The following is a 16,442-nucleotide window of genomic DNA, read 5'->3' as shown; positions in this document are numbered from 1 at the left end:
TCTGGGCCAAGGAATCGAATGAATGAATGAATGATGGATGTAAAATGTTCTGGACCCCCACCCCCTTTCTGGGGGTTATCTATTTTGGGACCTCCCAGAACAGTACCCCAGCCAGTTAATCTCCGATTTTCATAATATTAGATTTGTTTTGTAGGTTTTACAACATCCTGAGTTCATTTATTAGACTTTTAAAGCAGCCAGAATAACCTTTCTGACTTTTGGTTGGGGTCTTTCCTCACCTGGGACCCCCTAGACAGACCCCTGAGCCTATCTCAGTAATCGCTCTGCTACTGCTCCAGAACAATGTTAAATTAGATCATAATTGAAGCATAAAAGTTGTTGTAGCTGGGCTCTGAAAACAAAAATGTGTAGTAGCAAATACCAGGGGTCTTCCATAGAGGGTCCGGGACCCCTGCTGGGTCCTCAGAGTTACTACAGGGGGCCCGCCAAATCTTGATGGGATCTTTTTTTTTCACATTTGAAACTGATACTTTGAATGTTTTTATGTATCCTGGGTTTATTGCGACCATAGGTCGGAGTTTGCGATCATAGGTTGCAGTTTACTATCAGAACCGTCACATCTTGACCGTATCTGTCTGTCTATCTGGACGGGTAACGCTTTTTGGTTGTTGACATTCTGCTCTGACATCACTGTGATGTCAGGGGAACCAAATCCCCTTTATGCCCATATATGGAGATCCCTGTGATGCCAGGGGAACCAAATCCCTTTTATGGACAACTAGTTATCCGGCAACAGCTCACAGCTGTGAAGCCGGGAGGAGTTCAGATTGACAATCAGGTTCACAGGAGGGGAGGGCGTGAGCAAAGTGTGGTAGAACAGGGGAAGGGCAAGGGCCAGACCCCATTTGATATAATGAAGGTATTGCAACTTCTCACTTTGAGAGTGCAGAACAACGTGCCCATTTATTACACTGCTCTCACACTGACAACACACACACACACACACACACACACACACACACACACACACACACACACACACACACACACACACACACACACACACACACACACACACACACCTCTTTGTTATTGTCACCCCAAAACCCTCACCCTATCCTCTTAAAGAGCCCATGGTCAATTATGCCCAAAAAGATTCACTACAATGCAGTCATTTCAGATCTATTGTCTTCATCATTGTCATCTTCAATGTCCAACCTAATAGTGTTGACACAGTCTTCACCATGGAGTGAGCAGCTGCACCGTCCCTTGCAACCATCTATTGAAGCTCAGGGCAATTTGTCAGGTATGATTTATCCCGCATTGTGACGTAGTTGGCACGGAGGATATGTGGTAGCAGTGCAGCACGAGTTGGAGGTAGCATCTCACCCTCAAAGTTATTTGACAGAAATAGTTCCCATCTGAGAAATGGCAGGGTTGTTGGACCTTTTGAACTGTAAACATGGCATGCAAAATGCTTCAATGACTGCAATGTTGATGGAAGCTCACCGATAATAAGCTCAGGAGGAATGGAACCCTTGCCAAGGTCCTTGAAGTGGTTAATGACTTGGTCATCATCATCAGGCTTCAAGTAGGCATTGACCCATGTCTTTTTGGAGATTCCAACAAATGCTCTTCCCCAGCCAGCACCAGAAAAATTGTGTAGGCCAAGGAACCCTTGACATTTGTGACATCCAATAACTTGAATTTGCTTGAATATATCTATTTCCATTGGTGGAGGACGTCGGTGTCGGGTGACCAAACACATATGTCTTGCAAAGCACCATAAGCCGCAGAGGCAAGGACTTGATGAGGAATCAGGGTATCAGCCTCTTCATGTGTGTGCACTTCCACAAAAGCATGTCCCTTGATGAAGGTATTGTATTATGATGCCTACTTTGTCATACCTGACAAATTGCCCCAAGCTTCGATCAATCGAAGGACATAGATGGCATTTAGAGAGTGGAGGGTATGTTCCAGTCAGGTGTCTTGCCCTCCCTGCTCCAAAGGCAGTACTTGAGCCCATCACATTTGGCTGCAAAGCAGGCTGCACTCCTCCCTGCAAATGCTATGGTGGAGACTGTCAACACAATTAGGGAGGACATGTACAGTATTGCAGTGAATCTCTTTGGGCATAATTGACCATGAGCTCTTTAAGAGGATAGGGTGAGGGTTTGGGGTGACGATTAACAAAGAGGTGTGTGTGTGTGTGTGTGTGTGTGTGTGTGTGTGTGTGTGTGTGTGTGTGTGTGTGTGTGTGTGTGTGTGTGTGTGTGTGTGTGTTGTGTCAGTGTGAGTGCAGTGCAATAAATGGACAGTTAGTCTGCACACCCAAAGTGAGAAGTTGCAATACCTTAATCCCTGCAGTAACACCTGTCAACTATAACTGTCTAACACACAAATTGTATAAATAATACTGAGAATACTAATAAATCATCGAAGTACGATACATAATCCCAGGATACATAAAAACATAAAGTTTCAAATGTAAAAAAGAAAATCCTTTCCCATCAAGATTTGGTGGGCCCTCTGTAGTAACTCTGAGGACCCCCCAGGGGTCCCGGACCCCCTGAGGAAGACCCCTTGTATTTTGCTTACTCATTTTTGTTTTCAGAGCACAGCTACAACAACTTTTATGCTTCAATTATGATCTAATTTAACATTGTTCTGGAGCAGGAGCAGAGCGATTACTGAGATAGGCTCAGGGGTCTGTCTGAGGGGTCCCGGGTTAGGAAAGACCCCAACCAAAAGTCAGAACGGTTATTCTGGCTACTTTAAAAGTCTAATGAATGAACTCAGGATGTTTTAAAACCTACAAAACGCTAATATTATGACAATCAGACATTAACTGGCTGGCGTACTGTTCTGGGAGGTCCCAAAATAGATAATCCCCAGAAAAGGGGTGGGGGTCCGGAAAATTTTACACCCATCATTTACTCAGTCGATTCCTTGACCCAGAAAACATAGGATTGGCATGTTTAATTAGGTTTCTAGGTTGTCTAGAAGCCAAGATAGCACAAATTATGTATTTTATGTCGGCCATTTTGAACATCCAAAATGGCGGCTTTGCAGGTGTCTGTGCAAATGCAAACAAAGATTTTGGATTCCCCATGCTCTGAAGATTCCAGAAATGTATAGTTTTACTAATCTCCACAAAAATCCAACAAAAATACATAGTGGACCTGACTAACCCCTCCAACATGTTCCCCCTTTTCAACTGTTTTTATTATATTTAATTAGGACGCTTGGCAATGTAAACGTATGTTTTTTTCTCATGCCACTATAAAGCTCCTTTGAATTGAATTGAGTTGAAAAACAGCTGAGCTCAGCTTTGCTCTGGCTCGCTGTTTTTACACAGTTTTTTGGTGTTTCTCCCCCACAGCACCCCGTCTTTGTTTGTTCTCTCTCCAGTCTCCAGACAGCCCTGGAAGAGTTACCACCCAACAACACGCTCATGCGGCTCCTGATTGGTGGAGGGGGGCTCAGAGGCGTCAATTGGGTATGGCAACCTTGGCTTGGCTGGCTACAAGGGGAAAAAATAAAATGTACACATTAAAATAAATTCATCGTGCCTGTTGCTAAGGTATGGCAACATGACTGGTGTCTTGCACGCGCGCGAGGGCGCGCGCGCAAGACACCGGTCATGTTGCCATACCTTAGCTTTTTCTGAACAGACGCCACTGGGGAGGGGGGCCTGGTTATGTGTGTCAGGACGGTGGGAGGAGCTGAGCTCTACCATTGGTGGTGAGCCAGTGCAGAGCGAGACAGAGCTGTCAGTCAGACAGTTGTCAGCCTTCAACGGAGAGACATTGCAGCAGCAGCAGCAGCAGCAGCCTAGAATTTAAAACCCCAACGGACATACACGGAGACTTCTTTAGTTCCTTTCTTTCTGCAACAATCCTCTCTTCCTTCGCCTCGTCTCTCTACATTTTTACTTTGTCTTTCTTTCGGGCAAACACGACGACGTTTAATTTAAAGAACGCTGCGCACACGGAAGGAAGGAAGGAAGGGGCTAACAACGTTTTTAAACGGACGACAACATCCTGCGTGTGAGTGAGAATCCACAACAAGGAGGACTCGTTCGTCCTTCCTCTATATCTGCATGCGTGCGTGAGAAGCGCAAGTGCGTGTGCGACTACGACGGGCCCCACTGCGGCGTGCGTGTGAGTGTGTGTGCCTGCGTGCGTGTGCATTCAGGCTAATGCTCGCGGCGGCGCGGTCCGAGCCAGAGGAGGATGAGTCCGGCCGTGGAGGCGCAGGCCCAGGCGGCCATGGAGGCAGAGCAGCAGCAGCAGCAGAAGATGATGATGCAGAATCAGCAGCAGCAGCAGCAGCGCTACGTGCAGGAGAAGGAAGGCGTGATGCTTGAGCCCTTCGTCCACCAGGTGGGCGGCCACTCCTGCGTGCTGCGCTTCGGCGAGCAGACCATCTGCAAGCCCCTGATCCCCCGCGAGCACCAGTTCTACAAGAGCCTGCCCGCACCCATGAGGAAGTTCACCCCGCAGTACAGAGGTAAGTCCCAGCCCAGACAAGCCATGATGATGATGATGATGATGATGAGGCTGTGTTGTTTCACCCTCCAATGGTCTTCTAGATCAGTGTTTCTCAAACTTTCACATTTCAAGGTCTGACAGTGTACAAAAGTGTACACTGTCAGAGTTACAGACTTGTATGGGCCAATTTATACCCCCATAAAGGAACCCACAGAGTCCCTGGAATCCACTTTGAGAAACACTGTTCTAGATAATATAATGTGTTCTGTATGTGTTGTTTGTTACATACTTACATACAGGTCCACCCTGTTAAAAGACAAAAGTTTCCTGCAGGGGCAATTCTTCTGTTGTTCAGGTGTCTTGTCTTCATGATGGCGGCCCTTGCCACAGGGGGGCAGCAAGTGATATACCTTTAGGGATGGGAGATTTAAAAATGACATGTCACGATTATTGTGGCAAACAATTATTGCGATTAACGATATTATCGCGATAATCAAAATGCGGTTTTGGTGAATCGATTTGTGCAGAGTGAAATAAGTGTGTAGCAAATGCACTCTTTACAGGTCAAAGTATAGAGGGGTTTAAGTGGTACTGAATTTGCAGCTCAACAAAAGACAATTCATCCTAGTGTATGACGGAGGACGATTCCATTTATTAAAATCTCTGCAATACGATAATTGTGAGCATTTATCACGATAATATCGATAATATCATCCCATCCCTAGTCCCCCTTTGGCCATTGGTTGAACCACACCTGAGGGGGCGGGACACGTCAGGTAAGCAGACAGGAGGGTGCTAGTGTTTCCCTGTCCAGTTGTACAGATCACAGCCCTGTCCGGAGCTCCAGCGGCACTGTGAAAATGAGACGAGGCGAGAATCCTACCCTGCGCGGATCGGATGGCCAGAGGAAACCGATCCCTAGATAGAAGAAGCTGTGAGGTCACACGAAAAGGACTGGCTAGACTTCAAATACCACACGTTTTGAATGGTGGTAGACTGGTGTAACACGTCAGACCAGTCACAGACAGACAGCCTTTGTTCATGGACTCATATCAAACACCTTGCGCGGTGGAAAAGTGTTTTCCTGGAAACATCCTCACGTACACTATGCAGTTATTATGTTTTTCCTGGTTCCTCATTAAACAGGAGTTAAATCCTCCATGCTGTGAGTAGGGATGGGACGATATGAAAATGTCATATCACGATTATTGTGACAAAAGAAATCGCGATTTACGATATTATCGCGATAATCAAAATCCATTATCCTGTGGTGGAACATTTGCCAAAACATCGCAGATCTACAAGCTCACAACGCGTCGCACTGCGACGCGTTGTGAGCTTGTAGATCGGCTATGTTTTGGCAAAGACATTTGATAGAGTGAAAAAAAGTACCTTTTGCCAATTATAGAGGGTTTAAGTGGTACCGGATATGCAGCTCTGCAAATAAAAGGTGAATTGACCCACGATAAATTTAATTTCCACGATACGATTATCATGAGTGTTTTTTTATCACGATAAACGATAATATCGCTTATTGTCCCATCCCTAGCTGTGAGTGACATTCAGTATAGGACTGGTGCCGGGGAAGATAACCGGAAAGCTTGCCCAAAACACACTCGCCCCCTGCGATTCTTGTATTTGTTGAGTTAACGGTTAGGAATAAGGTTCGGGTTAAGCATAGTTTTAATGAAGTTAAGATTAGGAATAAGGTTAGGTTTAGGCATACAATAGTTTTACAGAGGTTACGTTTAGAAATACCTATTGGTGACGGTTCCAAGGGCGCCGCATTTGACCCGGGGCGAGTGTCTTTTGGACGAGCGGTCTTTTATTCAGAGAGAATACCTGCTCTTGTGTTCACTGTATATCACTGTCCAATTAGCTTATGTCCTCAAGCTCGCCTACCACCGTTCATCCCCTTAACCACAGGCACATTACCGTTAAGTGTTATTTATCTAAGCGGTATTATTGTCCCCGGTGGAAAAGGGAATGGTGAATACAATTATTGTCATTAGCAGTGTTTGCCAAGACTGTTCTTCTAGACTACAAGGCTTCCAAAATCGTTCAGAAATGCTTGCATGATCGCAAGATGTGGTTTTATTTAGTTTTGCCTCCTCTCTCTCTCTCTCTTTCTCTCTCTGTCATTCTCTTTCTCTTCCCTCTCTGCCAAGAACAGATACACTCACCAATCCTTTGTTCCCTATGTCAGCATTGTTTGTACAATTGTGTATGATATGATCTGCCATTTATTTCCCCTGCACTTTGTCTTTACATGTTCTGTATCCATACAGTGTTAACATCCATAGCGATGTTAAGACTGCGTATCCACGGTTGCTTTATATGAAGTGCTTCTGCAATGGAATGCAATATGTCATTTGTTATTTGGTGTATTTTAATGTCTGCTGCCAAAGATGGTGGTTATCAGATTTGTCCAATCCAATTGTAATTTAAGTGCTGCTTGTTGTTGGGCTGTGGGGTTTCATTCTGTACACCTGTATCTACATCATGCTCTACGTGATAAACTGGCAATTCGATTTAATAAATAACATTATGGTAATTATGTTGTAGCCGTGAGTCATTTGTGTCGTGTACGTTTATTTTCCTGCTTGCTTCTGATGGTATTTGAATTGGTGGGCGCGGGCGGGTGGGAGGGGGGTTGTTTGTCACATAACGTGTCTAGTGACTGTACACAAGTCGATATGCACACACTTCCACTCTCTGAGAGGCCTGAGGTGCAGTGTCTCTGTGCTAGTGTTTTCCAGGTCTTGTTGGTTTTCTGTCTAGGTGTCGATAACAGATGTGGCTGCAGGCACACAAGCTGTTCTGTAAGTAAACTGTGCTGCAGAGCAAAAATAAAACGGGGGTAAGAGACACTTTGATCTTAACAGGCTTTTATTGTCCTCTGTTGTTGGGAATGCACCCTGTGAGTTAAACCAGTGGCTCTCGACCTTTTCAGGCGGCGACCCCCAAAATAATCATATTATATATGCCAAGCCAAGAGTTGAGGCATTACATTTTGTATAACACGGTTCTATTGTGAAAATAGCAGATCTAGATCGGTTATTTATGCCTCTAATATTTGACAATTTGGCCAATGCTTAATTTGTCATTTTAGTGGTATTAATAAAGTCCTTAAATTGTCACTTTAGAAATGTGTATATACCCTCCATACACTTAAACTTTATGTTGGTTTGTTTACTGTTGAGTGAGAAAACAATGTTGCACATTAAGTTAATCATCTGGGGATCCCCCAAAATAATTTGGGGGGTCCCCTGGGGGTCCCGACCCACAGGTTGAGAACCACTGAGTTAAATTAAATCATCCCCTTCAATTATGCAGATATGGACGTCCTTTGAATGTGTCTTCATCTCTCCGTCCGTCTCTCTCTCTCTCTCTCAGGCGTGGTGTCGGTGAGCTTCGAGGAGGACGAGGAGGGGACCCTGTGCCTCATCGCGTACCCCCTCCACAGCGACCTGGCCGCCGCCGGGGACCTGGAGAACAACGAGCTCTCGGATGACTGCGAGCCCAAGAGCAAGATGCTCAAGCGGGGCAAAAAGATGGCTTCCCCCATGCTCATGGACGATAACTACAGCAAGGACGCCCGAAGCCGCCACTCCCGCAAAGACAAGGACAAGAGGTGAGGACGTGACGGGCATGCATGCGCCATCTTACGGACATGCTGGTAGTAGTTATACACACTGGGCCAGGGACGGCTAAGCTTTCAGGCGTTAGGAATGTCTCAATTATTATTAGATAATTGCCTGATTGCAGTTATTTGAGATAATCGCAATTATTTTTGAATAATCGCCAGAATTGTTTCCATTCATCTCTATAAAAATAGCGGAATATAATAGCCAATATACAGGCTCACCCCTTGTGCGAGCTTGTAGATCTGCTATTTCCTCTATTTAATACCTATTTTAATTATACAATTATTAAATGCATGGCCCGATTTGGCCTTAGTACAACACATGTGACAAGTTATTTGTCACATTTGTCTGCAGTGTGGCATTTTTGTTTGAAAGGCCTATGTCTGAGTTATAGTGTTGGAGGCTTTGTCAGAGTACCCGTTGTAGCCGTCTGTCCGTTTATTTTTTGTGTCTATATATGGAGATGTCTGTATCTGTCAGCCCGTGTCCCCTTTATGCCCATATGGATAACCCTGATGTCATCAATATACTTCTTCTTCTTCTTTCGTGTATCATCGTCCTTGATGATTGGTTGACAACATTGTATTTCACAAGATTTCTTGTTACTTAGGGGAGGCCATGGGGCTGGCTGTCGTCTTCCCCCCTTGCTGACGTCGGCGTAGGCAGGGTTTGAACCTGTATGCCCAAATATTGGAATGCCCATATGGGCATATTGGTTGGATCGGCGGTTCTGGACAACTGGATATCCGAACTGTATCTGCCTGTCATTGTACCTATTATGCCCATACATGGAGATCGTTGATGTCATGAGTATATGCCCATATGGGCATGTGCCCTTATAATATTCTCCATATATGGAGCTTACTGACAACACACTCCTTGTTGCTGCATTGGGAACCCCTTGGGAATACAAATGATTTTGGAAAACAGACAGACACTTGTTGCTTGTTGCATTGATTAAATGGTCTGGTATACATGTCAAAGACACTTATTCCTTTCATAGTTCCCTGCACTGCACCAATCTGGTGTTTGTTTTGAGGTAATGACACAAGTCATTGGCAAGAACATAGACACTAACAGAGTGATGACACAAACATCCAACATGTACTATAATAGTCTGCACCAATGACTATCCTGTCATGTCAGTCAGGCCAGGGCCAGGTTGTGCAATCTGATATCCAATCTAGATATGCCAAAAATCTGATTTTGGCATTTTATCGTGTCTTCGAAGCATGTGATTACAGACATTTCTTTACACAGTCCTTTTGCATTATTATTGAACTCTGCGAGATTTCTGGCTGCCAGTTGGAACATAGATGGTCATTGAATTCAGCTTTTTGTGGAACTGACAAGCTTCTCTCTGTGATTCCCACCAGCCACAAGCTCCAGCAGGACATGGACATGGAGTGGTTGCAACAGGCAGATCTGCTCTACTACACGCTGGAACTGGGCCACAGCAACGCTGTGCCACAGCTCAAGCACAACCCCTGGAGCCTCAAGTGTCACCAGCAGCAACTGCAGAGGATGAAGGACAACGCCAAGCATCGCAACCAGTACAGTATCCTTTCACTGAGCAGAGAACTGAACACAGCCGAGGTTAACCGGGAGCTGAGAGGGTCTGTGTTAGTCAATATATAGCACCTGGGTGTCTGTTTCTTTGCCTTGTGGAGTCTAATTTCTAAAGCACTCTCATAGTGGTGTTGCGTTTTGAAGATTGCTGTAACTGGAGAAATAATGTATAGAACGGATATTTCCATTAAAATAGCACGCTATGCTTCTGTGTCCAAACATGGAAGACAAGGTAATCGATTCACGAGGGCCTCTGTGACGCATCCTCCAGCAAAGTAGGGGGCTGTCAACCTGGAACTTATGACCCATCTGTAATTTATATTTATGACATTCATAGCGTTGAGAACACAGTCAATCGCCAACTAATATCAGTCATATTCAGTATATAAGCATATCGTCACTGTCGGGCAGAAACCTTGTATCTCCAAGTTTCAAATTTGTATGTTTTTTGACAAAGTAAAGCCCTGCTTCATCATACAAGGCCGTTGCACAAAGGTAGTGAAAATAGCAGATCTACAAGCACACAACGCCTCGCGGTGTGAGGCGTTGTGTGCTTGTAGATCGGCTGTTTTCACTAGTTTAAGTGCAAAACGAAGAGATTTGGACATACAAGGTTTCCACCCGACAACGATGATATTGTTTTGAGGAGAAACCTTCGTTCTGTATTGCTGACTCAGTTCACAACGCTGTGATGCAGAAATGTCAGTTGAAGAATGGCGATCCTCCATTCATTAAACCCTGAAGGAATGACTTCAATGCTTCATCCCTTTCGAAAACCTCCTTGACTCCGTTTCCCAGAATTCATCCTGCTAGAGAATCTCACGTGGCGTCACAGGTTGCCGTGCGTATTGGACCTTAAGATGGGCACGCGGCAGCACGGAGACGACGCCTCCGAGGAGAAGAAAGCCATGCAGATCCGCAAATGTCAGCAGAGCACGTCCGCCTCCATCGGAGTCCGTCTCTGTGGCATGCAGGTAGGCTCCCAGCTGACTCTCTACGTGGAGACAGAGGTTTTGAACACCAAATGTTTGTTCTGGGGCAGGTTACTACCGCCGTTTGTTCACATCGTCCACGTGGCGTATGGTATTGTACAGCAGTGGTTCTCAACCTGTGGGTCGGGACCCCCAGGGGGGTCCCCAAATTATTTTGGGGGGTCCCCAGATTATTAAATTAATGTGCAACATTGTTTTCTCACTCAACAGTATCAACAGTAAACAAACCAACATACTGTATAAGTGTATGAAGGGTATCTGCACATTTTTTAAAGTGACAATTTAAGGACTTTTAAGAGCATTTTAATTCCTCTAAGATAAAATATAAACATTGTCCATAATGTCAAATATTAGAGGCAGAAATTGTGAAAATAGCCGATCTACATGCTCACAACGCCTCGCAACACGAAGCGTTGTGAGCATGTAGATCTGCTATTTTCACATTAGAACCGTGTTATACGAAATGGAATGCCTCTGCTCTTAATGCTCGTCAGGGTGGGGGGGGTCCCCAGTTAAAATATGATTATTTTGGGGGTCCCGGCCTGAAAAGGTTGAGAACGACTGTTGTACAGGACGGCATGGCACAATTAGTTTTTGTACTCTTCCACTACCAATTGACCTTCTTTAGCTGCCCCTCTGGCATAGACACTGTACTTTTGGTACTAACCATGCTGAAAAGGTGGAGCTATGCAATGTAATAGACCACTGATCGATGGAAAACAATATCATCTCAATCATGTTGTTCAATGAAACAACTGTCTCTCCTCTCTGTTTCTTCCAGTTTTTGCATATTTCACAATTACTAATGATAATCCATTACTGCCAACAAGGAAGTGAAGCAGCTTCTAATTTCTGCATTGTTGTCGTGTTAGCTGGCTGCTGTGTTGTGTGAATATTTATGTCATCTGCTTTAATCCCTACCTTCCAGACCTAATTAACAGTTATAGGGCTGTATTTTGATTGTCTAAGGACAGGCCTTAACTTAAAGGCCTGTCCATACTGTCTCTGACCAACAAACCTTTCGTCGGAGAATTTAGACTTTCCGACATGCTGCTTTCCAAACTCTAACTCGGGGTAATACTTTTCAGAAGATTCGGGTGACGTCATTTTGTAGTTAAACGAGACCTTTCCGACGAAAACGTCATTGGTCGGAGACAGTATGGACAGGCCTTTAAGTTAAGGCATAAGAGCTGGTACAGTGGACAGTCAAAATAGAGCCCATCATGTTTAATGGAGATGCACACTATGGGTCAGATCAAATGTTTGCCATGCCATACTGTGTAGTTCATGTTGAAAATTGCAATATGTGCACTAACATGCAGGGGTTCCAGCTGGAAGAAATTCGGGGGTGAACTTGAATTAAAGCCACTTGTAAGAGCGTCATAACAGTGAAAAGTGTTCTCTACTGATCTGCCTTATTACAAACATTTCACTTGACTGTTCCTCCCTCCCCAGGTGTACCAGCACAGCTCGGGCCAGCTGATGTTCATGAACAAGTACCACGGCCGCAAGCTGACGCTGGCAGGCTTCAAGGAGGCCCTGTTCCAGTTCTTCCACAACGGGCAGCGGCTGCGCCGCGAGCTCATCTCCCCCGTGCTGCGCCGTCTGAGGGACATGCAGGCCGCCCTGGAGTCCTGCGAGTCCTACCGCTTCTACTCCAGCTCGCTGCTCGTCATCTACGACGGCGAGCCCCGACGGACACGTGCGCGCCCGCGTGCGGAGGAGGACGGTCTCTCCGAAGAGGAGGAGGAGGAGGAGGAAGAAGTAATGGAAGAGGGCGAGGAGGAGGAACGAGGGGATGGGGTTGAGGATGAAGGGGGCGGCGCGCACGCGTTTCCACACTGCTCCTCCGCGTCCAGCGGCGGTGGTAACACGTCCTCATGCCCCCTGGTGGACGTGAGGATGATCGACTTTGCCCACACCACTTGCCGTCACTACGGGGAGGACAGCGTGGTCCACGAGGGCCAGGACAGCGGATACATCTTTGGCCTCCAGAACTTGATCACCATCATTTCCCAGATGGAGGACCAGAGCACAGCCTAGAGTTGGAAATGGGCCTAGTGTCTCCCCCTTAACTCTGACAGTGTACAAATGGAACCAAATGAACCTGTGAGGGTTCATTTGGTTCCATTTGTACACTTGTCAGAGTTACAGACTTGTATGGGTCAATTTAGACCCCACTAAAGGAACCCACAGAGTCCCTGGAATCCACTTTGAGAAACACTGGACTAGCCTGTGTGTGCGCACGTGCACGCACACATACACAATGCACACTGACAAACCCGCACTTGCACAGTTATATATGTGTTTTTTTTATACGCTCTTGTTCTCTCTTCATAATATCCCATGGAAAGAAAACACCAGGACTTGGTTTGTGTATAATAGGGGAAGGGAGAGAGACTTTTTCTTTTGAGGTCTCCTGGTTTCTGTCATCAGTGCTTCTCGTGGTATTCTTTCGTTCCATTATGTCATGTCTATCTAAGGGCTGAAGGACGAGCAGCCCTCGATCGTCTTTGTTTTAACTGACTGTGATTTTCACGCTCTCTCCGGCTCCTCTCTGCCGTTTGAAACGTTTTTAACCCTGTTCATCAACGACGACAAAACCGCCAAATAAACCCCCTGGAGAAGTTCAAAGACTGAGCATGGTTTCCCTGTGTCCTATTCCAAAGAAAGCTCTCTCTCTCACACACACACACACAGGGGCGTCACACCAAATTCTGGGCCCTGGGTACAAGGATTCACTGCGGGCCCCCCATGAATGTTAACTATTGAAAAATAGCAGATATACAAGCTCACAGCGCGGCACCGAGTGCCGCGCTGCGAGCTTGTAGATCTGCTATTTTTGTGAAATTGTGAAAATGTGTGCAAGAAACCCATGTTTCTATGTCAGTGATGCTCAAACTTTTTCATGTGAAGGACCCCCAAAATTATATGAATTTGGCCACGGACCCCCATCTCAAAATATTGAGTTCCAGGGACCCCCCAAGAAGCAAAATTTGAGTTACGAATGTTCGCTTAGAAAATACATATTCAAAGATTTGCACACATTTTCACGACTTTTCAAAAATAGCAGATCTACAAGCTCGCAGCGCGGCACTCGGTGCCGCGCTGTGAGCTTGTATATCTGCTATTTTTCAATAGCTAAAGTTACTGGGGCCCCTCCACCCTGGGCCCTAGTAACTCAGTCCCACTTTCCTACCCCTTGTGACGCCCCTGCACACACACACACACACACACACACACACACACACACACACACACACACACACACACACACACACACACACACACACACACACACACACACACACACAGCAGACTATCAGTGGAACAGGAATAGTGAGGACAACTGGAGTTCTATTTGTTAAACATAATAGACATTCATATCGGCGCTCCCGTCTTTCTTCGCTACCCGTTCATTTGACCCTCCCTGTTACTTCACATTTAAAGAGGCTATATTCATACATAGGTGTCAGAGAAATGCTATAGAGATGTTTATTTATTTGAGCTGTTTCCTAAAATAAACTAAATTTTTTTAAACAATGTGAATGGAGAATACTACATTCCATGTTATTAATGTGACGATAATTATATTAATTTCTGTTATTTGACATGTTCAAATACCTCTCTTGTTGCTATTCGTGTTGTCCACAGTTGTAGGATAAATAAACACATGGTTTGAGCTAAACTGTCCATTTTCTTCCCCCTTTACAATCACAACATTACCAGGACTCCAAGAGAGAAGAATTGTAACTGCTGTATAAAAACCATAGGCTCGTGGCTGCTGAAAAAAGTGTGTGTGTGTTGGGGGGGGGGGGTTTGGGGTCATTATGGTATGAATAGAACCTTGTCATCATTCCCACCGGGCACGATAACTATAAAGATATCGTTCGCCATTGTATTTTTTTTTTTAATAGTTGGTGTGAACGCTGCCATCCACTTGAGTTTAGAACAACTTTTAAAACAATAGATCGAGATAGTTATCGTGCGCGGTGGGAATTACGCTTTAAAGTTTGTGTGATGCAGTAGCCTGTGTTTGTATTGTGTTATAGGTATAACTGCCAAAATACATAGTTTTCTATGCATTTTGGGGGAGTTGACTGACTAATTTCTTTTCGCCCACCTTCTGTTTCTTCTTGCCCCCCCCACAGTACTACAGGCTACATCCAGCGTTCCGGCCCTGGTGGTTCTCAATCCTTTCTGGATCGGGGCCCACTTGTCAAAGCAGTTGGCAGCACACCCATTTAATGGTCAGATGGGTGTGCTGTGTCCATTGTCGGCATGTTATGATCAATCAATTCTCACCCTTTGTCAATTCCCGCCCGTTGTCCCTCCCCTCTTCGCACCCATTGGTTGCTGTGTCTTGGTGGGACAAGAGTCCTTTCTCTCCATCCACTGCCATTGAAATTCAGTTGCTTCTTATTGTTATTTTGTGTATTCAGTTCTCATTTTAAACTTGGTTTCAGTAAAAAAAAAAAAAAAAAAAAAAAAAGGAGCCTCTCAGGTGCAGTATAGTGACTGGGCATGTTTTTAAATGTTTTTATTTCTCCAAAAATGTAGTTTTAGCAAATTCAACATAAAAAGGGTGGAACCAGGGCGGGACCAGGCAGGAAGAGCCTGCTGGTTGGTCAACCAGGGACCAATCAGAAGGCTGACAAAGGGTGAAATTACTGTGTTCTTGATAACATGGTATACTTGAAGTTCCTACTTGGCAATATCACAATGACAACTCACTTTTCAAGGTTTTAATGAAAAAAAATACCTTGTTATGTTTTTATGTTAATGTTATATTATTACATTATAAGAACTGTTAGGAACAGTTCTTATAATAGTCAGTCCCTGGTACCAGAGACCAGGGACTGACGGTCGAACTGGCGCATAGAACACCATGTATGGGCACAAAGATCTACCCAACAGGCACTCCAACATATGGGCGTAAGTATCTGCCCAACGGGCACTCCAACATTACTTCTGAGACTCCTACATTGCATATACTTCATATACTTTAGAATCTGAAGATTTGGGAGAACAGAATACAAAAGATTTCATGTGGGTGTTGTTATTTATGTCAGGTCGGGCTTGTGGGTGGTGATGTCACCAAGAACACTGCTCCCTCATTGGCTAAAGGCCCTGCCTTTGTACTGTCGGTATTCTTTTTAGGAAGATTTGGGGTCCCATCCTAATTTACAGTACACTTTAAGACTGAATAAGACATAATAAAGCCATTATAAGAAATAATGTGTTGGTAATGAGAACTAATATGTTTTATTATACAGAAACAAGACAGAATAGCAGAAAGAGCGGATACATTCTCTGGCACCGTCACCTGCCGGCGGCAGGTCCCGCCGCGGGAAACTGCCGGTCCGTGCGATGGTGGCTGCTGCGGCAGTTACCAGCGATGCCGGTCCTACCTACAGTTCCGTGGCCGCCGGTCTTATCGCCGGCGATGCAGCACTACTGACCGTCGAACTGGCGGTAGGCAGGTGCCGGTGCCAGAGAATGTAGTCGCTCTTTCTGCTATTCTGTCTTTGTTTCTGTCTAATAAAACATATTAGTTCTAATTACCAACACATTGTTTCTTATTATGGCTTTTTTATGTCTTATTCTGTCTTAAAGTGTACTGTAAATTAGGATGGGACCAGATTTGGTATACCATACTGGTCTCGCCTTTCAGCGAGCCCACAATTAAAAGTGTTTTGCCAATGATTTGGAGGCCCACATGCAATATCTGCATGGCCCACAGGTTGAGATCCACTGGTGTAGGCAAAGTTCCAGCTTGC

General features: G+C 45.1%; 1 protein-coding gene across 1 annotated transcript; it reads left to right on the top strand.

The window, feature by feature from the left end:
- Window positions 1–3,761: 3,761 nt before the first annotated feature.
- LOC308287290 (inositol hexakisphosphate kinase 2-like) lies at window positions 3,762–12,750 on the top strand. Its single transcript, XM_080728410.1, has 5 exons — window positions 3,762–4,473; window positions 7,851–8,088; window positions 9,478–9,659; window positions 10,469–10,644; window positions 12,118–12,750. Exons 1-5 carry the CDS (start codon window positions 4,197–4,199, stop codon window positions 12,703–12,705), a joined length of 1,461 nt encoding a protein of 486 aa, XP_080584536.1. The 5' UTR covers window positions 3,762–4,196; the 3' UTR covers window positions 12,706–12,750.
- The last annotated feature ends 3,692 nt before the right edge of the window (window positions 12,751–16,442 follow it).

Source organism: Nannobrachium achirus (genome assembly GCF_963921795.1).
Source record: "Nannobrachium achirus genome assembly, chromosome: 6".
Classification (NCBI taxonomy): Eukaryota; Metazoa; Chordata; class Actinopteri; order Myctophiformes; family Myctophidae; genus Nannobrachium; species Nannobrachium achirus.
The sequence above is the reverse complement of the archived record's forward strand: the minus strand, read 5'-3'. Positions and strand labels throughout refer to the sequence as shown.

Excerpts from the sequence above, each read along its gene's own strand:
- LOC308287290 (XM_080728410.1), top strand. The coding sequence starts at position 4,197 with ATGAGTCCGGCCGTGGAGGCGCAGGCCCAGGCGGCCATGGAGGCAGAG. Across the intron at positions 4,474-7,850 it reads GTTCACCCCGCAGTACAGAG|GCGTGGTGTCGGTGAGCTTC; the intron begins GTAAGTCCCAGC and ends TCTCTCTCTCAG. Across the intron at positions 8,089-9,477 it reads CGCAAAGACAAGGACAAGAG|CCACAAGCTCCAGCAGGACA; the intron begins GTGAGGACGTGA and ends GATTCCCACCAG.